General features: G+C 39.1%; 1 protein-coding gene across 1 annotated transcript; it reads left to right on the forward strand.

Moving 5' to 3' along the window:
• The first annotated feature begins 1,202 nt into the window (after positions 1-1,202).
• On the forward strand, positions 1,203-27,110 carry cacnb2b (calcium channel, voltage-dependent, beta 2b). The gene is made up of 14 exons (XM_034153090.1): positions 1,203-1,356; positions 14,270-14,335; positions 16,592-16,714; positions 16,870-17,009; positions 18,638-18,699; positions 18,802-18,827; positions 19,563-19,643; positions 19,810-19,868; positions 19,969-20,078; positions 21,396-21,404; positions 22,335-22,486; positions 22,625-22,720; positions 23,368-23,541; positions 24,868-27,110. Exons 1-14 carry the CDS (start codon positions 1,339-1,341, stop codon positions 25,582-25,584), a joined length of 1,833 nt encoding a protein of 610 aa, XP_034008981.1. The 5' UTR covers positions 1,203-1,338; the 3' UTR covers positions 25,585-27,110.
• The last annotated feature ends 601 nt before the right edge of the window (positions 27,111-27,711 follow it).

Below are 27,711 nucleotides of genomic sequence, written 5' to 3' on the forward strand. Positions count from 1 at the left end.
TGTCCGGGTGACAGGCCACAGAGACAAATGGACCACACAGCGTAACTCGTACCAGTTTCCCCTCAAAATTAGGGTTCAATTGGAATCCTGTCCCACTTAAGTCAAAAGCCAGATTTAAGTGGATTTTTTTTCTAGTAGGAAAGGGGCTTTGCATTTCAGATAAAACGTGCTGGAGGTAGATTTAAGATTCTTACAACAGTGTAGAAATACTTTTAATTAAAAGTACTTCACTCAAAGATTAATTTAAGTAAAGTATGAAACATGGCATCCATGCACACAGGTTTTTATTTATATAATTTGTCCAAGTTTTGTGATTTTGGAAAACAATTTTTAATTGGATTTACCTTCTATATAAGAAATTGCCCCTGTCAGTCTGTTCTGAGGATTATTAAGTAGGAATCTGTAGGAATCCTACATTTTTAAATGTCAGTTTTCAAAATAAATTGTCCATTGACCTCCATTAAACTGGCAGCAGACAGAAGACATGGTATTGGTGTCGTAAAACCCCAAAACCTATCTGCTAATAATACAAAAAAAATCTTTGTTGTAATTTGAGCAAACTGGCCTTTTAATTGTGCAGATGGCCAAGGTGGTACTAAGTAAAACTATTCTACTGAATGTATATTAGTCAAGTTTGATACGTTAACATATAAAACATAGCTTTTATCACTCTGTCGCTCTCGGTGTGATGAGTAGGTCTGTTGTAAAGGAATAATGTCGTGCGTGTTAATTCCATCTTTCTGTTGGAGCCAGGCCATTATAATTCTCCCATTTTGTGCAGCCAAACCGCGGGAAGTTATTTGGATGCACACACACCCACATACACACACTAATACGGCATCACAGCGGAGGGAGCCAAATCTGGTCAGCAACATAAATCACACACTCCTCACTTGGCTTTATTTTACGCGCATGGACAGTGCGGACGGGTTGGACACCTTCTTGGTTTGTTGGCCGCTGGAGGTCAGATTGAACGGTGTGTGTAGAGCAACAGATGCCGCACCGAGAAATAAGCCTTTAATACCCACAGGACTCAGGAGAGGGTAACTACACTCAACTCACAATACAACAGACTTAAGTGAAACCCTTCACGCAACTCATCCGTGTCTCGGTGTCGCGTTTCCTTGAGGAATATTTCACTTTAACGCACAAAAAGACGCTCAAAGAAGGGTGTTTTTGCTGAGTTAAACGGCGTCCTCGGACACATCCACCTGTTTCAGAGGTAAACTCTGTCTCATGGATTACTTGTCCATGTCTCTTTTTCTGGAACCGGTTGAACGATAATCTGAGCTGGTCAGTACATCCGTGGGATAACACCAGTGGACCCCTTTAACCACCATGCCACCCAAGAAAAAGGTAAAAACAATGGAATATTCTGGATTTGAGTGTGTGTGCCTGTGTGTGTGTGCCTGTGTGTGTGAGCCTGTGTGTGTGTGTGTGTGTGTGTGTGTGTGTGTGTGTGTGTGTGTGTGTGTGTGTGTGTGTGTGTGTGTGTGTGTGTGTGTGTGTGTGTGTGTGTGTGTGTGTGTGTGTGTGTGTGTCTAAGCAAACTGGAAGAGTAGGAGAATGCACCATCTGTTGCACTGGGCGTTAATCCCTGTGTGAGGCCGCCGCCTTTCCAAATCATTGCCCACTAAAGCAGCCACAATGCCCGGATAGAGATGCATATCCACATGCCTGTATTATGTAATTTGTCTAGTTGAAAACCACGGGCTGCAGAGAGAGTTGCATAACTAATGGCCTGTGAAGATCAGATGGAATTAATCTCTTTCTTGCCCTTTTCTTCCACTTTTGGCCCTTGGATCTGCTATTAACTCTCGCTGTGTGATTTTCCAATCATTACCACTCCACATGTGATAGCAGTTTTGTAATGTATAGCAGCAGGTGCAGTCAAGTTCCTTCATGATTTTCTGAGATATATCTGTTTTACCTGAACATTTCTCTCATGAGTTAAGTGTTGCATTTCAGTATCTGACATCCTTTTCATCATTTGCATTACAAAAACGATTTATCTTGTTGTTGATATCCAAATATAAGCGCCAAAGAACTGGTCTCTTTTAGAGGAAATCCCTTTGTGCATTCCCATTACATTCAAGTCACAGAGCAAAGCATTCACCTGTCAGTCTTTGAAAAACCCAAAGTGTTGTTTAACAGCATTTGCTGCTGTTCTCAAGGTGTTTCCAGACTCCTTAAATACTCCTCTTACCATCTGGGGGAAGAAATGTTCTCTCTGCTGCAGGATAGAAAAACATTCTCACTTCCAAGTTGACATTTCTCGCTTAATTTGGACCCTGTGGACCTAAAAATTAAACGTTTATTTATCATTTTCTTAGGTGTCCATACGGAAGTTACTTGCTGAAATGGTTTTATCTCATATACAATGTTATCATGTTCTCTTCCTTATTGTTATTTCTCTCTGGCCACTTGTAGAGCTTTTAAATAGGCAATAAGCAACACATTCATGTTTTTTCTTTCTTTTTATTATTACGTTTGTTTCCACCTGTGCAACTTGTTGGTTCTTTATCAGAGAAAATAAGTAATGTAAGGCACAATTCTGTTTCTTTAGAGATCTCTGGGTACATATGAAAACAGATCCATAGTTGTGCGACTTTGATGCAAGGACACAATTTGGAGCTTGTGTTAACTGTCTCTGCATTACAGCGTGCTGGTTAGTGCTGGCCCACTGCTTGTTACCTAGAATAGGAAAAGCCTCTTAGTCGCTGTGACTGGGGCATTACATTTAGATACCTGCTCTCCTTCCAGGCAGGAAGTGGAGCTATAAGGCGAGGAATACTAGGTTACCTGTTTCCTTCGGGATTAGGACTGTTTCCAAGTTTACAACAGTATTGTTTTCTTTTGTATATATATATTCTTTGTTTAGTTTAACCTGACACAAAGATTTTCCTGCAGAATAGTGAAATATTCAGTGAGAGCTGTGGTCTGAAAATGTCCTCAGTGCAATAGAAATTATCATAACATAAATGGTTGGCAAAATGTTTTTTCTATAATCCCGCACACACGCACACCCCTCCTTATTCCAACAGTAATCATGTTGCATCATAATGCTGTGCAATGCAGACGAGCACAGACACTTGCCCTTCGTGAACTTAGATAAAATATATCTATTACAGGAGTCCAAGCAAGCCCGAATTAAGTTACACAGATAATATTTAATGCTGCTGCTAGCTATTGTGTTTCTATCTGATGACTGTCAGGCAGCTTGAGCACAAGCCGTCCAAGCAGCGGAGTTGGCTGTCTCTGAGGAGGATGTATTTGTCTCTCTTGCTCTAAATCCTGGATTGACGCATGCTATCTTAATCTCTTTACTCAGAGACAATCAGAGAGAGAGAGAGAGAGAGAGGAGATGCATTTCACCGAGCGATCGACTGCAGGACTTCTGCCTGAGAGAGTCGAGCTGCCCCGATTTGGCAGAGAGATCCGAGTACGAACGCACGAGAGACGATGGACCTGATGACTGATGAGAGAATTGAGAACGGAGGACGAGAGAGTGCCAGCATATCGCAGAGATGAGAGATGAGACGACGCCGAGGAGAGATGCAGATGAGCACTTTTGACTACTGAGAGAGAGCGACGAACGAGAGAGAGAGCCCGGAGATGACGATAGAGGAGATCGAGAGCGAGAGAGGTAGAGAGAGGGTTGAGATGACGAGGCAGACGCGAGATAAGAGATGAGTCGAGAGAGAGAGAGGCGATGAGAGTAGAGAATGTGAGAGAGACGGGAGAGAGACGAGACTGGGAGAGAGAGAGAGAGAGAGAGAGGAGCCGAGCCCAAATACACATTGTTTTTTTTTCTCTGTAATGATTTTTCCAATGTACTGTAGTCTTTGGTGCAGTGATTTTCTGATGTGCAGATTATCTCTATAGTAGTAAATGCTATGCATGAGTAGACATTTGAGATAGGATAAGAAAATCAGATATGAATGAATGTCTTTTACACGACCCACACCTCATGGACTTATTCAGACACATCAACTAACAAACAATCTAACTTTTGAGCAAGTTAACCCACCATCCTTTCACAGCATAAAAAACAACCAAATACAAACATTGTCTCAAAAATAATGTTAATCTAACCCTTCCATGCTTCAGGAGATATCCTACAATTAAAAAAACAACAAACCTCAAGGCATGATAAACAAATCCAAGCAAGATACAGTATATCTACAACCAACCACTTTCTATTTGATCCAGTTCATAAGCCAACAGTCTGCAATCCATATAAATAATTTTAGGAAGGTATTGTTATTCATGTATCACCACTTTTACATTCAGGTTAAGGGCTGATCCCATGCTGAACGATATTAATCCGAAAATAAATGTACCTCTGGTTTAAAATCCCTTCTCACAAATGTGGATTGGTTGCATGGAGCAGTCAAAGCAATACAATGCAAAACTGATGGTGATTTTTATGTTCTTGCCTGCACCAAAAGCTGTGTAAAGAGGGTTTTTGGCTGCATCGGTAATCTTCCAAGGCCAATAGCGATACCATATTTATGCCTTCTGCCTATATGTTTATCCCTGTCTGCAATCAAGTTAAAAGTCTCAGATCATTTTGAGTGGTACATTTGTAACTGTTATAGCTGTAAATTGAATGTGGGTATAGTATGGGAGAACGTAAAAATGGAAAACAAGTATTTTTCTAGTTTTAAACTCTTTCTTACTGGTGACTTTAGCAATAAAGATCAACCCCTCATTAACATATTGTATAGACATAAATTACTTTTAGTGCATTCACAGATCCGCTGCCACTCTTGATCTATAATTGGAGATCTAAAGGGCCGTGATGCAACCTTTAGCTCCACAGACGGAGACTCTGCCAAAGTAAAGGTGGCGCTGTGTAGCATCAGGCAGAGGGCACGCAGCCAGTCTCCTTCAGACAGATGATGCACAGCAGCTGATTGGAAAAGGCTCGGAAAAAACCGAACACACAATGCATGTTAATGAAGGAGCGATAGAGAAGCTAAGAAATGCAAAGTAAATCACCAGCAGCTAAATTGCAAGAGTGTTATCAGATAAAGTTCCACCTGAGCAACAAAGAGACAAAACAAGACAAATACTTACAGTATAGGGGGAGTGTGAACACCTGGGCTCAGTACCAGCATTTCATTGGGAGGACGAAAGGAAATTAGTACCAATTAAATCAGTGACCAGCTCCGCATAAAACAATGAACTGTAGAAAACTGTGCTGTAGAAGCAGGCTGTACTTTTTGTGTTTTTGAGGCACAACTCTACACAATGAAGCTCAGCAGTAAGGTTTAATGAAGCAGAAAAACATTTTTGACCAGACTCACAAGATAACATATCCTGTGATATGAGTTCAAATATGATATATTTTACGTGTTCACACCAGATGAAAGCCAGGGCTGCTTTCCAATAGTGATGTGAATAGGACGACTTAATTTAGCCTTCTCGGTTTCTGAAATAAGAGTCCTATTCATTTGATGCAAAAGCTTTTTCATGGGTCTGACAGCTGGAGAATAATAACATTTTGGATTAGTAGGGCACTTGGAGAGTGCAGACCACCATCAAGGCCGTTTCCAGAAGTAAAGCATAAAATCCGCTCTGATATTCAAGCCAAAATGTAATGGGTTTTTCTTTGGCAAATGCTATACACTTTCATACAAATTGGGCCAGTAGTTGTTCTATAATCCTGCTGACAGAAAAATAAAGAAACCAAAACAAAAAAATCCCAGAATCAGTCTATCATACTGTTTATCCTTAATAACTGATATAATTATATTTAGCATTTGTCATTTAAATTCATGTACATTTCTGCATGTGTTCCTGTAAGCTAGGCAGCCTCTTTACTTGTTGACATTTTCCAAAGTGACTCACTAATCATGATAAACCTATATGATAAGGCAGAGGATGTTGTTGGTGCCACACAAAAGCTGTTAAGATCACTGTCCTTTTCTCCAAGTAACAAGACACTGAGCTGCTACAGGGCTTAAGGCGTCACAGATGTGCTAATGCTTAAGTTGCTGTGTCAAGGTGAAGAAACTCCTAACCCTGGCTGTCTTCTCTTAGCTGCAAATGAGACAGATAACAGCAGCAGAAAGCATTCATCAAGCTGCAGGCATGTTGAAGAGCAAGAGTACACACACACACACACACACACACACACACACACACACACACACACACACACACACACACACACACACACACACACACACACACACACACACACACACACACACACACACACACACACACACACACACACACACACACACACACACACACACACTGCATCCCAGCCTTCATGTAGATATCAACCGCTCTTACCTTTGCACGTTTCTCCTCACTCCTGCTGCTTCCATAGGTTCTTTGATGCTTACAGTACAGTTTGTTTTGGCATGCAGCCAGCTTGAATTACATTTTATCCGTTAGATATTTGACGTCTTCCTCTCTGAGAAGTACAGTAACAGCGAGGATTGCAAAGCTGACTTAATTATCCTGACATTTTCTACAGCAGATCTAATTGTCATTTCAGTCACTCCTCTATGGATCTCCCATTGATTTCAATGTACTGCTCAATTACTGTAAGCGTTTTATATCAGTACATGAAGATGTCTTGGACTTCACTAAACCATATGGAGGTTAGGACAATTACTACAAGTAACAACGGGACAAGTTTTTTTATCAGTGGGAGGCATTTATGCTTAGGTTGCAATTGTATTCTTTATGGTTAAAGTATCATAAACATCTAACCTAACCCCAGTTTCTTAATTCAACCTGACGTTTTCATTTTCAACATTAAACCCTAGAGTAGAACAGAAACATGCTGTTTGAACACACTGCAGTAAAGTTCCGCTGTTTCTTAATCCCTCTGGACTGTCTAAAAAACCTATCTTTTACAAGGCACACAAAGCTGAGTCTTATACAGTATATATATTTATTTTGGTTCTACAAGAGAATAATTCCAGGATATAAACTCACTGCACATTTTCTAATAGTCTTTTTTCTTTGTTCGGATTCTCAAGTGGCAAAGTTTACTACTAAATCTGTGTTTTTTTGTTTTTCTCCAAAAAAAAGAAACATTTTCTCAGCTGCTTAACAAATCAAACAGGAAAGATGCGAATCTGCCAATAATTAGTTGCTTTAATATATATTTTAATGCAAACATAACCTGCATCTCAGCATTTATCTAAGACCTCGTGTGGCGACTAAACTCCCAATGAGTAAAGTCGCTCAGAGGCTAAACTCGGCTCATCACTTTAATGCGTTTCAGTTCGTACTGAAGTTAGTGTTGTTTCATGAGGTTTAATAAAGACAGAAAACACAAATAATCCCCTTTGCAGGACGACACGGTCAGAATAAAAAAATTATCTAAACCTAGCTCTCCCTCTTTGTCATCCACACAAGCCCAGCACACAACAGGTGCACGAAATACCTAACACCACACCATGTGATAATTGCCTGAAGTGTCAAATTCTATTACCAGAAATAATAGGTAACGGCAAAATAAGTATTTTGGCTCCTACACCCCGTCCAGAGTTCAGTTTGTCCTCTGGGGAAACGCAGAGCTCCAGGCCGGCCAGCTGGCTGCCGGTGCCTCCATGTCTCTGATGATTTCACCTCAGGGATGGACTCCATCTCCCCAATCAGACGCTCCTTTGCTAATGCAATGCCCTGGCGCGTGCAGAAAGAGCTGTGTCAACGCTTTTGAGCGGGAAAAGGAGTCACCTTCAGGTAGCACACCATCATCCTTGTCCTCCACCTTCCTTCACACACTCTGAGCCCCGTAATCACATTAATGGGCTGGGATGACTTCTAGAGAACTCAGGAAGAGATGGAGGGCAGCGTTAAATAAGATAGGAAATTCTACACAGTAAAACGGTGCTGCCTGTAGCTCAGTTCCTTCTTTCTGAAAAGGGAGTTTCTTCTAAAAGAACTGTTCTCGCTGCTTCATAGCCGAACCCTTTATTTCAGTATCACAAAATGTGCCCTCTGAATGATAAGATTTGGGTTGCAGCACAAATGATATGACATTTTCTGATTGATTTCTTCTATAAACTGTAGGAAAGTTGTACAAAATAACCATGCAAACTAGGGATGTATTCAAAGTGTCTGTTTGTTTCCAACCCTCCACCTAAAACTAAAAAACTACTTTTATATAAAATAGAGAAGCATTACATTCCCGCATTTGAGGAACAAAGAAGATACAAGATAAGATATGAATGGCTTAAAAGATGGGACTGTCCTAAAAACCATGATTAGAAAATGTATTTGTTTTAAAATTCCCAATTAACTTTGCTTTTTAAAACTTGTTCTGTTGTGAAATACAATCTTCAGTCACTTTTAAATCCTGTGGTGTCTGGATAGCTGAGCCATCTCAACGATCACATTTAAGGGATAATGAATAATATCTGAATGATTTGAAAACAGTTCAATCTGAGACTTTCACCTTGAGTAATGCAAAATCAGGACACCGAAAAGTCAGTTGATACAGTAATTCATATTAGGGGAGAGTGGGGTAAGTTGAGCCATTTTTTAGTTATGCTGTCCTCTAAGCAAGGAGAAATGACACATAGTAAAAATGAAATCACACACCTATAATTATTTGTATCTCTCTAATTCAGGATGTCTCCTATCAATGACAATGATAAGAATTCATATTTGATCAAGGGCAGCGAAAATATTACTTCTAAAAAGAAAGTGGTCTTGTGGCTCAACTTGCCCCGGGTTAGGGGTAAGTTGATCCAGGTCAGGGGGTACATTGAACCACTGTTCAAACCTGGGCATACCTGTTCAAATCTTAAAGGTATGCCTTTAAACAATAAATAACAAACCAAATACAAATTTAGTTTTTTAAATATTTTTAATATAAATTTCGATTGAATTGATTGATTTTTTTTTTAACATGTTAAAAGGAAAAGTAATCATACAAATGGTGATACAATTTCATACATCTTACCAATCAAACACAGGGTAAATTCAACTTTAAATGTAGCCTACAATGAGCTCTTATTATCAACTTGGCCTACTTTCATTAATTTCTCCATTGAAAAACTGGTTCAACTTACCCCAAGGCCCCATGGTTCACTTTACCCCATAGCCACCATTTTAGAAAAAATAGCCTAGCATTACAATTCAGAGTAATCTTTAGCTTAATGACTCACATGGTTTAATACGCTGCCAACACATCAACATATACAATATATGTGTTTAAACCTGGATACATTTTTTTTGACATGACAGCCGATATAGCTGACATCTAGAAAATTTACTTTGACAAGCAAAAAACGTTTTTTTGTAAAAATGTTTACTTACTAGACCACAATGAGCATCTCTCTTTCACAGGCAATGAGAAATGGGAGGAGCTTGCATAATTTCTGGTCACGTGATTACAACTATAAGGCGTTGCCTGGTTACAGGGGGTAGTTCAATTTACCCCCTTCTCCCTACTCCCTAATTTTTGCATCTCTTAAGTAGATATTTCACCTGCGCTAGCTGAACATTGTTTAATAATTCAGCGGGGGCGTTTTGTTCTGTTGGCTGCGTGACATTGGCCTGCAGGAGAGGAGGTGCTGTGCGAGCAGATGTCTTCACCAGCCATGGGTAAACAGAAAGCCATGCATGGGCATAATTCAGCCCCGGGAGATGTATTCCCTCCTCCTCTCTTATTCCCTCATCGTTTTTGACATTCTCTGTCTGCACATTTTCTCTACTGAATCCTGAATTTCAGCCATAGGTGCTTTTAATTGTCAAGTACTGGATGTGATAATGATCATGCATATCTGCTGATTTCGTTCACAATAGCTCCTTTGTCCTTGCTTGTGTTTTGATATTATGAGCAATTGAGGTGAATTTTAAAACCAGGGGTGTTTCTCAATCGCGAGTACGCTTGCTTGGTAGCACATGTCTTCCGAGCGTCTTGCTTCAGAAGCGAGGCAAGAATACTTCCTGGCATTCGGAAAACGAAGAGTGGAACACGCTAGCAAGTGTGCAGGTGTGCGTCATATGAGAGGCCCCGCCTTACATTTTCCGCCACAGATTTGGGGAAATTGGTCCCTGCGCAAAGCATTGTGGGGATTTTAAGACCGCGGAGTCTACACATGTGCAGCCTCGACATTTCTCCTAACGAAGTACGCCGGGCTCGGTAGATTTCCAAGTATGCTGGAGATTGGAACAGTACTTCGGCGGCACTCGATTACGTAGTATGTTTGAAATAGTGGCTCTGCAGCAGCTTTACTCGCGATTGAGAAACACCCCAGGTCTCTTTATTTTTGTTCAACTCCATAACGTTTTGACATTAAATCCTCTGCCACATTAACTTGCGGCTCGAGGGATGACAATGACTATTTAGATGATGGATTGCCAGGAAATCCTGTACAAATATTCCTGTTCCCCAAATGATAATTCATAATAGCTAAGTTTACTCATGTACCCTCACTCCCTTCTTTACTGGTACAGTCTCTCCTCCCCGAGCTCTATCTCTGTCTTCCCACTTATAGTCCATTTAAGCTACGTCTTTTGGGCTTGAGGACAGGTCCATCATAACTATTGGGCCATAACAAGGACATGTGGTGTATTCTGTCACACGTCTATCAAAGTCACCAGTGTCAGGCAGTATTTTAATATTGGTTAATATTGTCTGCTTATCTGTATTATTGTGTTGCACTGTTGGAGAAGCCTGTGACATAAGATTTTCAACGACATAATTACTCTGTAGCTATGTTAGTTTGACAATAAAGAATCTTGAACCTTGAACCTTGAACCAGTGAAGTGTGCACTCACTTGGAAGAGGGTGGGGGAGTAAAGGAGAGCCGGGGGGAAACTATTCTCAGGTTGAGCTTAAACAGTGAACACAGTCTGGACCATCATTCATACCAGATACTCTCTTTAATGACCACGAAATAGGGAAATTCTCCTCTATATTTAGTCTTCCCTAAATATACTCATGTTCTGAACATTAGCCAGAGATGTTTTGGAGAACACATAGCTGCTGTCTTAATAACGTTCACTGGAAACCTTTGTGTCGGTTCAGAAAGTGAAGCATACTGAGGGAGAGGGGGGACTGTTTTCTGTCTAGGGTCTGCAAGTCTTCAGGTTTAGGCCAACATTTGCTTATATTTCAACAATGATTTGCTGTCTTCCCAAGGGTTTGATGATAAGGTTTATACCACCTTTACTGCAGTTGTGACAAAGTTAGTAGCAAAAAGACTTGAGGCAAGCCTGACTATTTCCAAGGTCAAAAATAAACGGAAACACAAAGGCTCAACAATTAGCATGCTATATCAAAATAAAATCTTATCTGTAAACAAACTGAACAAATATAAAGACAACAATTTATGCATTTTAGAGGTAGAAAATGCATACATTTTTGTATAAAATTAAACCTTGTTGTTAAAGAAATCCAGCCTAATTTTTTGACAAGTTGAAGCCAATCAATGATTATTTTGAGTTACTATAGAGTACATAACAGTAAACAAAGCAAGTAAATACTAATGCTCAGGACAATTGTTTTGCATTTTCTGTAAATTGGTAGTGTCTAACCCTATATTTCTTAACGATAAAGGCAACCTAAGATACTGTCTGTGTGCACCAGTTTTTAGCAGAGGTCTCTTATGAGTCAGGCATCATCCCTGAGACTCCTGGAAGCTGCAAACAGTTTCTGCTTCCTGCTGTAGCTCGAAAGAAATGTGACAAGTTGTAGAAGTTACACAACGTGACTCTTAACAGCAAATGTTTTTTGCATTTCTGTTTGTGTATGCCACGTACATCATGTAATTGCTAATGCTAATTATTTGTATATTGAGGAGACACAGTTGAAGAGACTAAGCTGCAGGAGTGTGCAGTCTGCTCTCTCAGGCTTCACTAACTGTATCTGTTGTTCTCTGATAACATACTGCTGTTCTGCTCTGTGAACCTTAATTATACACAACTAAAGCGTTTACTTTCAGCACTCCAGCAAATATGCATATGAACATATTAACGTCATACACTGCATAGTGACATCCTGAATCAACACCTCCCTAAATTCAGTTGTAGAGGGAATCCAAACGCCAAACTTGCCTTGAGTCTGCACTTGGCTTCAAACAAACAAAAGAGGAGAGGATCTGACGTATACAAATAAAAAAGTATCATAAATGTTTAGTTTACAACCGCCCAAAAAGCGGACTATAACTACCAAAGAAAAACTAAAAGGTTAAATAAAGAAATCTTATTTCTGACAAAAAATGAGTGAAACCGAAGTACAAAAGGCAAATTAAAGTAAGATATTTGAGTCAATACAAATTAATTATTATTTTTACAAATTGTTTATGAAGTTTTTTTAGCTCTGGACAAAAGAATCAGGAACCAGGTTCATTATTAATAATAATAATAATAATAATAATATTAATAATAATAATAATAATAATAATACATGAGACTTATATAGCGCTTTTCTAAAAACTCAAAGATGCTTTGACAGAGAATAAAAACAACAAAAAAACAAAGAAAAAAGACAAAAAGAGATAAACAAAGACAGAAAAGAGGGGGGGGGGGGGGGTCAGTGGTTGAATGCAGTGTTGAACAGGTGGGTTTTGAGTGATGTTTTGAATGCGGTGAGGGAGGAAGAGTCTCAGATGGGTTGGGGTAGTGAGTTCCAGAGGGTGGGTGCAGCAACGGAGAAGGCTCTGTCGCCCCAGGATTTGAGGTTGGTCCGGATTGGGGGGGGGGGCACAGGAGGTTGGCAGCAGCAGAGCGGAGGGAGCGGGTGGGAGTGTGTCTGTGGAGGAGGTCAGTCATTTAGGATGGGGCCAGGTTATGGAGTGCTTTGTATGTCATCAGGAGGATTTTGCAAGTGTGAATATGACATTGCCAATGGTACATACCTAAGTATTTTTAAAGTATTGTGGCAATTTAACAACGTTTTAGGAAGTAGAAAACTATTTAAGATTAGAAAAATATTGAGTTTGACTGGCTGGGACTCTCTAAGGACTCGCTGTGATGTTAAAATGCAGCAGACGGAGCCGACGGTCGGCCAGAGAGAGGATTCCTGACTTTGGGATGCAAGTGTGTATCTTGAGTGCCAGATTGACGCAGAGGGCTGTGCCGCCTCCTGGCTATGACACAGAGGGCGTTAATTACCATGTCTTTGAGGGGACAATTTAATCGCTGGGACACATGGCACATAATCCTGAGCACCCCAGGAGGGATCCGCTGCAACACTTCCTCACAATTAAATGCAGGACAATTCTGGAGAAGGGACCGTAAATGACAATGCAACTCTTTGAGATAGCTTAACAGGGAAGCATTTAATCAGTGTTTGCATCCTACAGCCGTACATTCAGAGGTCTTCGCAGGAACAAAATGTGGAAACAATCCAAAAGACAACTGTGGAAAACCTACTGTGCCGACCATCTCCACATAGAACTGAGGATAATGAGACACGATACAAAATACCCCCCAAAACGTAATGGACAGATAATACCGATGCCTGAAACAGCATGGTGCTCTATCAATTAATAAGCCAGAGGAACAATTATAATGTCATAAGGCAGAATGTCAAGTCATTAAAACTATTTTTTTTTAAATAGTTTTTTCACGCTTCACAGACTATTTTTGCAAAGAAAGATCATGTAAATAATAAACCAAAACCTAAATGGGATTTTTTTTATATAAAACTTTAAAATACCTTAATATATGTATAATGTATTTAAGCTATGACGCCCAATTACGTGAATTTAGGGCAATTTCTGTGGTTTCAGACAGAGGGGAGTGCTATACTAAGCTGTCTTAGCAGTTGAATAATGTTTTATGTGCCGCTTTGGCGGAGCTTTGTCAAGTCTGAGAAAATGTAACTCAACGGATCCATTTGGACACAATTGGCTCTGGATTGGAGATTTTGAATTAAAAAGCAAAAAAAGCTTGCATTTCATGCTTGATGTGCGGTCTGAAAGATATACCAGTAAGGGAGGGTCTAGAAATGCTTTTCAGGTGCATTATGGGAGGTGTAGGCTCCAGTGTTTTTGGAGCGTGACTGATACAGTGAATAAAATAAAGACATCCTAGTCTCTCCTGCATCAATATCAACACATTTTCCTGAATCAAGTCCCTAAGCTTTATGGATTTGCAGTACCAAATTGCTGCATGCAGAAACATGCCACACTTTGAGAATGATGTGCTTATTGGATTTAAAGTGTTTTGATTGATTTTTCTTTATTTTTCCAAATCTAAATAAAGTCATAACACACACTGATCAAATCAATGCACAGATTTAATTTCACTAATTGTCATTCCTCTCTCTCTGCTGCAGGGAGAGCGTCAGGACTCGGACCTCCACGAGGAAAGAAACGCCCAGGTGCAGCTGGAAAAGGCCAAGGTACTTCCTCTCAGTTGCATCATGGGAACCCACCTCCGTACTCAAAGACTTACTATTTAGAGCGGCAGCTTTCAAGGACATTGTTAAATCACAGACAGGAAACACATTCTTCAGGACATAAGATTAGCGGAACAATATTATTCTATGAAAATGAGTCATTGCAGTGTTCATCCTTTATTTACTGGATGCCTGGGGGGGAATGAAAATGAGGTATATTGATTATTGCTGATTCAGTTCAAAGGAACACTTTTTTCAGCCGAATGCTCTCCAGCATTTTAGCAATATCATTTATTTCCTGAGTCTAATACAACAACTGTTACATTTATGAAAATGAACATGTGATAAATGCTTTTTCATTTCGCGACTATGATGATAAACGAGGACAATAATCTGTAATCCTGTGTGCAAGGGAGGTGAGGGTAAGCACTACATCTAATGTCACTGCTCTGTGTTCTAGCACAGATGTATTTGGATTATCTCATATTTTCTCTCATAAAATTCAAGTTTTTAAAGTTGTCTTTTTTATGTAACATTATGATAATATTTATTATTTGTTAGTACAGGATTCCTTAATTTTGTATAGTTAAAGGTGGGGTAGGTAATTTTGGAGAAACCAGCTCGAGTGCGCTAGAATTTGAAAATACACAACCTTCCTTACAGAGCCCCTCCTCCAACACACACGAACGCGCACATGACCAATGAGGGCACGAGATAAGTTTGTGCACAGATGGAAGGCTGACAGGCAGGTAGGCCATCCAGTTATTTTAGCCGGGCCGGCTAAAATAATTGGTCGTGCTTTTTACAGTATTACGGCTTCCACAGATGACATTTTTTAATGGATTTTTTGTCAAAGCACTTAAGATATTCATTGCTATCGGGATGTTAAGAGCATTCCATGGAATATAACAAAAAGTGTATCTCGAGCCGGTTTCTCAAACTTACCTACCCCACCTTTAAGTGTGATGCAAGGATTTGAGAACTATGCAGCAGAAATGTTTGCCTTCTTCTTTCTCGTCGCATTATTCATCTTGAAAATACTTTATTTATTTTTGAAAACCCCTTAGGGGAGCATGGCCTGCAGGTTAGGAACCGGAACAGTATGAAGTGGCAGTAATAGTGATGTTTCAAACATTTATTTTTGATTAATTACTCAAAGTCAAGTTGACCCATTGCAACCTGTAAAATGAAAATGAAAATAAAATGTTGCTTGCTGGCATAAGAAAATGTGTATGGTCCCGTGCACTGGCTACAGCTGTTGTTTCGATTCACCAATGGGTTATTTTCCACTTTTACTTCTGTGGAGGTAATGAAAATTAAGGTAATTTCCCAAATAAATTAAAATATCAGATCCTATATCAAACTCTTCACCTGCTAATACACGTCCCATTGAATATTGAATTAAATCCTCCCCACATATTAAATGCACTCCAACTGGTGCTCTGTAATTGAAGCAGCCCGTCACCTACTGAACCCCCCTCCCCCCCTCCCACAGCCATGTCTCTCCAAAGTGGAGTAATTAGCAGCCTGACCTGCGTGCCTCTGACATTTGGCTCTGATAGGATTACACCACCAACGGGCGTTCAATCAGACGGACGGGTACAGTAGCTGCTGATACTGTGAAGCAAATCTTAATTTGTCATAGTAGGAAACAAACATGAATCACTTATAAAATGTTATGTGTCACACTTGTCATGACCTACTTGGAGACTTGAACAGAACAGAGCCAACATGCATAACAAGGACAGGAAAAAGTTAAAGTTTTAAGAAATAGTATTGTCATTGTTTACAGTAATGACAGTTAAAAAAAAACTGCAAATATTCAAATATTTCAAGGATCCTTTCTAAAATACAATTATATGATTAAAATAATAAAGAAATTAGTCTAATATCCATAAAGCAGAATTCACAGCCATGCTCCCAGGCATGCACACCATAATTATCCTTAAAGTGCAATTATCTCGGTATCATGATGTTTAAAATGAACATTTAGTCTCTTGGTTACAATCCTGCATATGCTTAAAAATTATATTTGAACAGATAACAGTTTTTCTTTCCCGACACAACCTTATTATAAACGTGAGAAATATGGTTTGCAATCTGTAGATTCATTATAATGTGTGTTCACCTGCAATTTAGTGAAATATTAATAATTCTTTGCACAAAAATGTGTTTGTCAGTAAAACGTAGGCAATAAAGATGACTGTGACATCCGTTAGTAATAACATTTTTGTATGATCTCCTGTCTTGTGTTCGCAGTACAAGCCTGTGGCATTCGCAGTACGTTGCAACTTCTCTTACACGCCAGCAGACGACGACAACGCTCCCGTACCGGGCCATGCCGTCACCTTCGAGGCCAGAGACTTCCTCCATGTCAAAGAGGTTTGAGACACACACACAAACACAGCATTATCTATTCACATAAAGATGGGATGTAATGGAGACAAAGAATGCAAAAACTACAATGTTAAACAAAGGACAAATAAACGAAAGCCAGGCTTTAAATTCTCATTATGTTTTGTCTTTTTAATGATCAGAAGTTTAACAACGAGTGGTGGATCGGCCGGCCGGTGAAGGAGGATGGTATGGTGGGCTTCATCCCCAGTCCAGTCAACCTGGAGACCATCCTCATCAGAAGAGAAGTCCAAGCGAGAAAAGCTGCAAAGGCCTTAGCCAAGTATGTTATACTTGTTTCAATACAACAAACCAGCTCACAAGCCCTTGCTGCCGTGTGCTGATTTATCTTGTAATCCTTATTATAATCTTTATTGGTCCAGCACACATACAAGAGATACACAGAGGATCACAAGACATTCCCTTGTATAGTGTTCGAGTCTACGGGACCCGTTTTCATTATTTAGCTAAAGAAAAATGATATGATAAATTATTTTTTCAAACTCACACTCAATGGCCTTGGCTCAATTTCTGTGAAGAACATATATCAGAACACATTTTCAATGACCACCCACTGTACACCCCCCTTACACATTTACATTACATACAGGGTGTAACGGGGCTAACAAAAGTGTGGAAATTGTTGTGTGTGTGTGTGTGTGTGTGTGTGTGTGTGTGTGTGTGTGTGTGTGTGTGTGTGTGTGTGTGTGTGTGTGTGTGTGTGTGTGTGTGTGTGTGTGTGTGTGTGTGTGTGTGTGTGTGTGTGTGTGTGTGTGCGTGCGTGTGAGACTTTTGTGTTTCTATCCATGCCATTCCCGCACAAGGTTGCAACATTGTTGATAAATCAAGCACTGACACCTGTCTGCTCTCACATTCCCACATTATGTCTTGCGGGAACCAATCTTTATTTTGTTCACATTCTATCCAAGCTGAACATTTGGGGCGGGACACAATAAATAAAGCTTCGCCAGTTTGGGTCCTTATCACAACGGATCAAGATGGCCAAAAGATTCTCTGCTCAGAGGGCCTTGCAAATGATTTTGGAAGAGAGAGATGTTTCAGAATGTGAGGATCCCATTTCTGAGAATTCTGAGAGCAAAAAAACAAGTAGCACTTTAATTAGTTAATGTGATCTAACAAATGTAAAAGGGCAAATATTAACCATATATGCTGTTTACATTGCTTGTAATTGGGATGAAGTAAACATCTGTTGAGTATTTTAACATAAAATAGTTTGATTGTCTTGAATTGAAGCCCAAAAAGGCAGCGGGTCCACCAGACCCACGAACACTGGCTGAGTAACACAAATATGAACACCACACAAGGGTTAAAACTTCTGTTTATGATCTTTGTTATTATAGTTATTCAGAAATAAGAGCAACTAACCAATCCGAGCAGAGTGGGCTCTGGTTTCAGACAGAGGGTGAAAAGAGGTGTTGCAGCACATTAGTATGAGAAAAATAAAGAGCTTTTTGAACATTAAAGCACGTAAACATGTCACAGTAGAGGCACAAAACAAAAATATGAAGCTGAAAATGAGCATTATAGGGACTAAAACGACATCGTGTAGAAGGTGTTTTCACTTTGTTAAAACAGTAGGCTGTTTTTACTCTAATCAGACTCACTACCAGCTGAAAGATGTCGACTTGACCCAGTTAGGGTGTAATTCATTTAGAGGATTGTGGATATTTGGCTTCGGTAGCAACTATGCGTGCTGCATCACTTCAAGGGATTCACCCTCAAATCATTTCATCGCGTATGCACACATTTCTTTATTGCCAAGATAAAGACTGCTCTTTTTTTTTTACCAAGAAACAAACATTAAGGTTTTGACTCTAAAGAAGAAGGCCTTGTTTTTCTCTGTCTTTAGTGAGAGAAATTTGAGCTGATTCAAAACTTTTCTTATTCCAGCAAAGCAGCGTCTCAAGTTGCTCAAGATTTGAACTCAAAGAAATATACACCTCCATCACAAGGTCAGTGCTTGTGTGAAATAAAATGAAAACTATTAATAATTGTTTATTTTTGATGATTGGTGAATTAATATTAAATAACTCTCTTATGCTTTACATCAACAGCCAATCAGCAGGTGAAAAAGAAACCGGTAAGTGATTCTGCTGACATCAAACACGCAGAGAACATTCACATCTGAATATGAACAGCTTTTAATTTGAAAGAGTGTTATGAAACAATTAGGGGGGAAAAACATGTTGATCCTATGTTTGCAACAGCAGCATTTCACCTTCTGAATAACGGCTGAATAACAGTTCTCCAGTTTTTACTAACATTAACACGTTGGGGTTTTTTTTATTACAAGAAGTAATATGTTTATATATGCAAATGTAGAAATATGTGTTCTTGTGTCAATAAATTAAAGCTTTTCACACGGGGATTTATATATACTTGTATCACTTGGAAAATCTAAAAATACTGTCTTAACTGTGTTAAAATTAAATCAATTTTTGCCATCAATTAAAAGCTGTGTAAATGGGCTATGTACTGTACATGAACGAGATTTTATGGCTCAGAGTATAAGAGAAAAACATGTTTTTCAGGGGACAGCCTTTAAAGATATGTAACGCACAGTTACCTACATTTGGGAAAACTCTACAGATGAAAATGGTTAAACAAACCAACATGAAAAAGTAGAAAAGTCATATTTAAATCTGCAAATAGGTAATATCCGAAGCAAATTGTTGATGAATTTAAGAGTCTGTCTACACAAATTGACAAAGTTTAGTAAAAAAAACATACACTCTTTCATCAGTGTATGTAATGGACGCAAAATTGCCCAAGAATCTCAAAATTGACCAGTGTGTGTGTTTCTTTGTGCTCACAGGGGGAGCAGATTGCTATGTATGATGTAGTGCCTACAATGCGTCCTGTGGTTTTAATGGGGCCGTCACTGAAGGGCTTAGATGTGAGTCCGGCTCATACACTGTCATCTTAATAGGATACCTTTGAAATGTGAAGAGTACAAAATGTTGTTGAGCTGATACACCTTATTGTCCGTCATACAAATATTGACACTTTGTATTGTACTTCAGAAATGTTACTTGAAATCCTTGTGTCCTGTGTAATTCCAGGTTACAGATATGATGCAAAAAGCACTATTTGACTTTTTAAAACATCGATTTGAAGGCAGGTAAGTTATGATTTAATTCTTCAGTGCCACACCTTCCATGCTGATATAAAACAGGATGAAAATCACAACTGTGTAAAAATCCCTGTTTCTCTGTCTCCAGAATTACTATTACACGAGTCACCGCAGACATCTCTCTGGCTAAAAGGTCCATCCTCAACAACCCGGGAAAAAAGGCCTTAATGGACCGGTCAAACACCCGCTCTAATTTAGGTACACAACTTTCACTCTTTTCTTTATCTCATTTTAAGATTGCAGTTTCTGTTCACAATCATTTTTTAATATACCGTACATAGATGATCCTTTATTCAACGGGATGATGTAAGACGGCAAAGATGCTCATTTGCTTTCCTGCTGAGCATTAAGCCTGAATGTGCAGATTGAAACCATGCGCATGCACCTGTTTCAAATGTTATCGGGCCATTAAGTTAAAATAACTAACATTTTGGAGTGGGGAAAAGTCCTGTGTTTCTTTAACTCATCCATCCATCTATGCATCCTCCCTACCCTATATGGAATTAATCGATCTTTACATATTTCACCAAACACCCTCCTTTTGTCCCGTCATAATAACAATTCCCGCTAGGAGTCACTGTGTTCTTTTCTTCCTATCTGTGAGCAACCATTTGGATAGATGATTATGGAGCACCCATATCGGCAATGAAACCACTGATTACCGCCTTTATTTGGCTGATATCATTTGAAGCGGGTGTCTCATGTTTGTATGGCAAAAATAAATGTGCAGTCCTCAGCAGGATTGGTTAGCTTAGCAAAACAGACTGGAAACAAGGGATTGTAATAAGCCTGGCTCTTCTGATTCTGAGTCTGGCCCTTTAAATGTAACCGAGCTGCTCCTGGCCACGCCCCCTTCTTTACACATATTCTCTCCGGCACAGAGTTAGCTCTGAGTGTTAGCGATGCTTGCTAATGTAAACACAGATCTTATTACTTCCAAAACACGTCGCGCATTGTTTCTGATATAGCACATAGCTTGCTTTATTGAATGTTTACCGCTAGAACAGGGCCATTGTACAGTATGTATTATATATATAACAACTTTACTCTAAGTCCCGTAGACATCCTGCTGAATACACAGACACACAGCTGCAGAAGGGGATTCAGCTAGCCCACTGTATATGGGAAATAGGTTGGGACGTGGGCTGGACGTTGCCAAGAGTTCAATTTAAAGCCAGCCCACATTTCAGTAATGACGTCAAGTCCGCAGCAAATCTATATCAGCTCTGTTGTATCCCCGTTTGTAGAGATGTGGGTAAGCAGGAAAAGAGAGAGGTTTGTATTTTCATGTCAACACAAATATTTATGTATAAAAGACATCAGAAAGTGCAATAATAGGTGACCTTTAAGCATCAGATTAGGAAAACAAGTTGTCTCCTGAACTTTTTATGAGTATTTGCTGTTTTGGCCCCACTGACTCTGTGCAGTAGGTCAGTCTCCCTTGATTACAGAAAGGAGGATATGATTTACTTGGTTTTCTCTACTTTTCTCTTTCTCATCGCTCTCTCATCCCAGATGCTGCTGGTATGTATGACTGAAAGCACTAGTAGTCCACATCTGTTTGTTTGAATAGTCCAGCTTCCTTTCATTACCTCATCAGCACTTTGTTCACACACTGTTCACAGGGCACTTAAAGGACTCCTCATCTGTGTTGGCCTCAGCGGTAGACTTTGTGATTTGATTAGCTGCTAGAGACTTGTGGGTCTTGTTTGTCAACTACTATTTTTTTTACAATACATTTTCAATCTTAACATATAACTTGATAATTAATTGTTTTGGGTTTAACCTTCAACATTTAAGATTTTAGATTGTATCCTCATTACTGCATCTTTACAATATAAAATAGAGAACCAAAATTAAATCTCCACATACGTGCTTCGGCAGTAAACATTTATTTTATCATTCAAGATTACACACAATGGTATAATGTGGATGCATAAGAACAATTTAAATATATGGTTCAATGATAGGGAAATATCTTCTGTAGGCCTACAGTGCTTTCATGAGCTAATGCAAAGAGGAGCTTAATCAGGGCAATCGCTAGGGCATACTTGGATCTAACAGAAAAGGAAATAAATATTAAAGAATGGTAAAGAGACACAAAGTAAGAAAATAAGATTAAAATAATTAATTATAAGTGGGCAGTTTACACAGATAAACCATAAGCATAATATTGCAGAGACAAAAATCAAACCGTTAACAGTTTTCTTTAATTGTACAAATGAGCACATTTTAAAGTATGAGATGGCAGATTATTCAATTTCACTGAACTTCTGTAAACTAAGCCACTCTGTAATTGTAGTTTTTTGTTATATGTTGTAGAATAATTGGTAATTCAATTATTTTAGGTACACCGTTTATGATAAATGTTAACATTGAAATTAAATGTGTGCGATTGATGGATTTCCTGGACCTCAGGTGTCAAAGTCGTGCCTTTCCTCTCTGCTTTTGCAGCTCAGATCCAGGGGGAGGTGGAGCGTATCTTTGAGCTCGCCCGCAGCCTGCAGCTGGTGATTCTAGATGCAGACACAATCAACCACCCGCTCCAGGTGGCCAAGACTTCCCTAGCACCGATCCTTATCTATGTCAAGATCTCCTCACCAAAGGTAAGCTTCACCAGAGACCTGCCCTTTCTTTGAGACCAACTGTTCCTCATCCAACACAATTCAGTAAAATGTCAACCGTAAACGTTTTTATTTCCTTTTGGGCTTAATTTCTCTCATCCTCCTCTTCACTTACTGTAGGTGTTGACTAGACTGATCAAGACAAGAGGGAAGTCACAAACGAAGCATCTCAATGTTCAGATGGTGGCAGCAGACAAGCTCGCCCAGTGCCCGTCGGTGAGTGCCATCTAGTGGCCAGTGTGTTAAATGTCTTGGATTCTGTTAAGTAATACTAGTTTTTAGTATTGACTGGGTGAGTGACTGGAAAGATGGATTGTTATCAAGTAATTTAATGATGTTAGTTTTTTCAGTTGTTACACAGAACTATGCATTGCTGCATTAGGCTTTGTTTCTATAGTTGAAGTTGTTAAAGTGATAACATCTGATTAGAAATGAGATGAAAACAGAGATCAAACTGAAAATACAATTTTGGTGGTTACATGGCTACCTTTTAGAACAGTGACTACCAACTGTTCTGACATTTAAGGGGGTTTTACATCTTGGTGGGAATTTATGGGAATTTAGTACAGTATTTATAATGATGATGGGAAATTATTCAACAGCTAACAGAATGATAACATATGAAAAAACAATGTTTTGAATTAATCTTGAAGACTACATAGTCTAGAGATAAGCTTATTTCATTCATCTCATCATCAAAATGTCATTGCAAGACCTAATCACAGACGCATGTGAAAATCAGACTGTTATTTTTAAAGCCTTGCCCGATTTTTGCTATGATGGTATTGATGGTATTATAAATTATACATAAAAAGTGTTGCAGGGTAGTGTTTCCTACAGTTCCAATTTTTTCTTTCCTGTAGGAAATGTTTGATGTCATCTTAGATGAGAACCAGCTGACTGATGCCTGTGAGCATGTTGCTGATTATCTGGAGTCTTACTGGAGAGCCACTCATCCTCCAGAGATGGAGCCGGGCAACTCTCTGGTGTCCCAGCTGGTCGAGAACACACTGCCCACTAGTCCTTCAGCAGTACCCGCGGTACATGAAACACACACATACAAACATATATGAAACAACTACGGGAAGAAGTTATAACGTGTAAAATCCTTTGCAAAGATTTCATACTGTCCTCTCATCCCACTCATCCCATCTGTGCAGACAATCTGCTGAATGTGAGGAAACTGTTTGCATAGTAAATGATGAGCTCAGCAGGAATGTTACTTTATCTAGACTCCACAGTGTGCTGCATCTGCATTTGTTTTCATCTAACATTTTCATTTCATTTCTCCTCATACTTTTCCACTGGAAAGGTGAAGAAATGATATAGGTCTACCTCTGGTGAGTGAGATACCCTCAAATTCTGCTGTAGCTGAGTCTTCACCGTAGTTAAGGAGATGAGTAGTGTCTTTACAAGTTAGCTTAAAATTATGTGTATTTGTTCTATAAAGATGAACACACAGTTCTTCACTTTAGACTAGCGTTCCCTGTTCACCCTCTCCTGTGAAAAACTATCCACCACCTTATTAAATCCACGGATCTGACCAGAGCGCTAGACACAATTTGCTAATTCTGCACACTAAGCTGAAAGTAACATCTCCATTAAATGACATTGAACAATGTTCACCTATTTCTTTTGATATTTATGATGTAAAAGTAACACTTTTTATTTTCTCTCTTTAAAAACTCTCAGGCATTATAGTTTGTTTTCTGCTTACAGCTTGAATGAACATTACACAACGATATTTTTCCCAGACACCTTGAGATTATAATCAAATGCTGAAACAATGGTTACCATTTTAGTCACATTACAACAGCTTTGCTACTGGGTTAGTAGAACAGATGCAGAGAAGCCTGAGGAAGCAAATGTGTCTGTTCCCATGAGTAAGTACCAACGTGGAGCAAAGTCCCATAATCAGAATTATCATCCAAAAATATCCAAATTGGCTCTGCTGTGATACAGTCTATTATGTGATTGTGAAAGTAGGCGCTTTAGGGCCAGCTCCTTCCCAAACTGCAGATGTTTGTGTGTGGACATATTTTCTGTGTTTGAAATCGCATCCTTATTTATACTAAGTAAAAACGAATACTGGAAAATACAGGAAAATATTTAAGTGGAAGAGGCAATGTTGATTCAAATGTATGATAAACTATTATAATTCAACAGTAGCTCTTACTGGAAATGGCTATTACTGTAATTGTATACTCATACAGACACGTATGTACAGTAGTATGAAACACGTTAGTATGTGATTTTAAACACAGGCATTGTGTTTGGTGAGTATTTTTTTTTAGTTATAGCAAGATTACTTCATAAGTGCTATATGCACGTATGTGACATAGCATTGCATTTTCTTGTTGCAGGATGGGCACAAAAACAAGAAGTCAGCTGCCGCCAAGAGGAAAGGTTCCCGTGAGAACCATCTAGACCAGGAGCAACCCTCAGCCCCAGCACAGGAGCAGAAAGCTGAGGAAGGCCAAAGAGAGGAGGAAGAGCGGCTTCTGAGGAATGAACCAAAGAGACCCCAGCACACCCACCGCCATCACAACCACCACCACCGCCGGATAGAGCATCACAGCCACGGCCAGCACAACCAAACATCCAGTGGGACTGAAGTACGGTCAAGCAGGGAGTACAGCCAGAGGCCTCCCCGAAGGCACCTGCCCGTGGAGAGGGAGGAGGAAGCGGAGGATGTGGTGGAGGAGGACAAGGAGGCAACGCGCTATAATCACAGAGGCCATAACCACCACCATCACAACAGCAACCACCATCACCACTCACAACAACCACACCGTGGAAACAGCCAGCCACACGTCAGAGAAGATGAGCAGGAGCACAATGAACGCAACCGTCAGCACAGGCGTCACCAGGATATTTCTCACCGGACACAACACACAGATCACTATCCTGCACACAATCATCACAACTACCACGGCAAAGACAGAGACATGGACAGAGACAGAGATAGAGATAGAGACAGAGAAAGACACAAGGACAGGGAGAGAGACAGAGATAGGGATGGTGGTAGAGATAGAGACAGAGAGGCACGGCAATTTCACAGAGACTCCCATATACACTAGTGACTGTTGTTTCTCCTGTGGCTTGGTGCATGGTTTTATGCTGCTCAAGTTATAATGCACTAATGGCCTGGGCAGGGTGTTCTTCATATCGTTTGACATCTTAAATTGTTCTTATTTTTACCCTCTGCCACTCACTCACACATTTTGTCCTTCCTTATTTTTTCTATAGCAAAATTCATACTGTCACTCGGTTTTGCCTGTCTTAATTTCATCTTATTCATATGGCGCTATCTCTGTGTATTTAAGCACACACATTTGACAAGATAAATGCAAAGGTCCTGCAACATTTTCCAATGTTCACGCAAAAAGCCAAGAATAATCAAGGTTGCAGTAATTTTATTGTATCCATTATGTCAAGATCACAAGTAAATGTTCTTGTTATCTTGGGCTTGTTTTAAAGTGATAACACAATAAATACACTTGAGTTTCTATTAGTTACACCAAACAAAAATTAATACAATCTAATATACAAGTCCTGCAATAAATCCAACTTTGATGAGGTTATATAGTTCAGTGTGTATTAAACAGGGATAGGTTAGCCTAACCCTTTCTTAACTCGACAAAAAATATACCTGTTAAGATTTTAAACAGGTATATTTACCTTTAAAAATAAACTTTTCACAAGTTTACCTAGCCAAAATGACATTATCTGGTGTTCACCTCTCAAAAGTAGATATGAGAAGATGTTACCTTGGCATCTGACAAATTGTGATGTCAATATTTGACACTAAATTGTTAATGGATAGATCAATAGATAGAACAATAGATAGATCAAAAGTGAGCGGCAGATTCGTCCTATCTGAAAAAAAGCTATTGGGAGAAAACATCTCTTTAAGTACAGTAACTTGTGATTTGAGACGAACAGGAAGAAATTATGGAAATTAATCAATAAGTGTTCTCGGCTTCTGTAAACTGAACACGTTTATAACTGTTGTTTCTATGAACTAATTCAAAGAGAAGCTTTGTTGTAGCCGAGGGTTCGAAAACTCTAGGAAACAACAGACTTTTGGTGTCACATCTCATTCTGTCTCCATGTGTTACAATCTGTGTATCTTCCAAAAACAACAATTCATTGTACACATTGGTAAAGAAACTCAAACTATTTTGTTACATGATATTAAAGGGAAGTCTTACTTTGCTTCCTACTTTTCTAAATGTTGTTCAAGCTTATTTATTGACTTGTATTTGCGCTGTGTGGAAGCATGACATATCTTTAGGTGACACTGATCTGCTATATGCTGGATACTCTATGCATCTTCTTGTGATAAAATATATTGCTTGAATACAACCTCTATGCATTTGTAAATACTTCATAATTGCCTTGTTAGGTAAATATAAGGAGAACCAGAGAGCCTGTTGCACTGTTTGATAGAACTTGACCTACTGTGAATGATTGCTCTAGAGTCTAGACTGAAGTGACTCTGATCCTTTAACCTTTTTTGTTTTCATTATGTTTGTTTTGTACAGCATTCAGATGTTAATTTTGACAAATATGCATTCCATTGTTGAAAACCATTAAAATATAAACCAAAAAATGTGGTTATTGACATGTTATTGTAGGATGTCAGCACTTGCCAAATTGGTAAAATTGTTGCTAATTGAAATTACTTTATATAAACTACTACGGATTAGTTTGTGAATTTTCCTCTGAGGATTAACAAAGCCCTAATCTGTAAATAATACATAATGGTTTGTTTTTTGATAATTTATTTGTATTATTAATCTGAAAGGGAGTAGAAGTTAAGTACACACACCAATAGTAGAAAGTACAAAAGTATAATGTAGTCAGTTGTCTGTAAATACCTATTTTTTAGAATTCTGAAATTACAATCAAATCAAATCAAATCAGGTTTTATTTATATAGCACATTTAAAAGCGATTTTTGGTCGAGCCAAAGTGCTGTACATGTAATAAAAACACATTACTACAATTACAATAAACGACAATAAATTACAACAGATATATCTTAAAAACAAAATAAAAATAAAACACACGGAAAAGTCAGGAGTCGTGCTCCGCTCTAACTAGAAAGCCAGAGAGAAGAAGTGTGTTTTTAGTTTAGATTTAAAAACCCCTAGGGTCTGGGCCGACCTCACATGGAGGGGCAGAGTGTTCCAGAGCCTAGGG

This window comes from Trematomus bernacchii, unplaced genomic scaffold (assembly GCF_902827165.1).
Source record: "Trematomus bernacchii unplaced genomic scaffold, fTreBer1.1, whole genome shotgun sequence".
Classification (NCBI taxonomy): domain Eukaryota; kingdom Metazoa; phylum Chordata; class Actinopteri; order Perciformes; family Nototheniidae; genus Trematomus; species Trematomus bernacchii.

Excerpts from the sequence above, each read along its gene's own strand:
- cacnb2b (XM_034153090.1), top strand. Across the intron at positions 17,010-18,637 it reads GCTGCAAAGGCCTTAGCCAA|CAAAGCAGCGTCTCAAGTTG; the intron begins GTATGTTATACT and ends TTCTTATTCCAG. Across the intron at positions 19,644-19,809 it reads CGTCACTGAAGGGCTTAGAT|GTTACAGATATGATGCAAAA; the intron begins GTGAGTCCGGCT and ends GTGTAATTCCAG.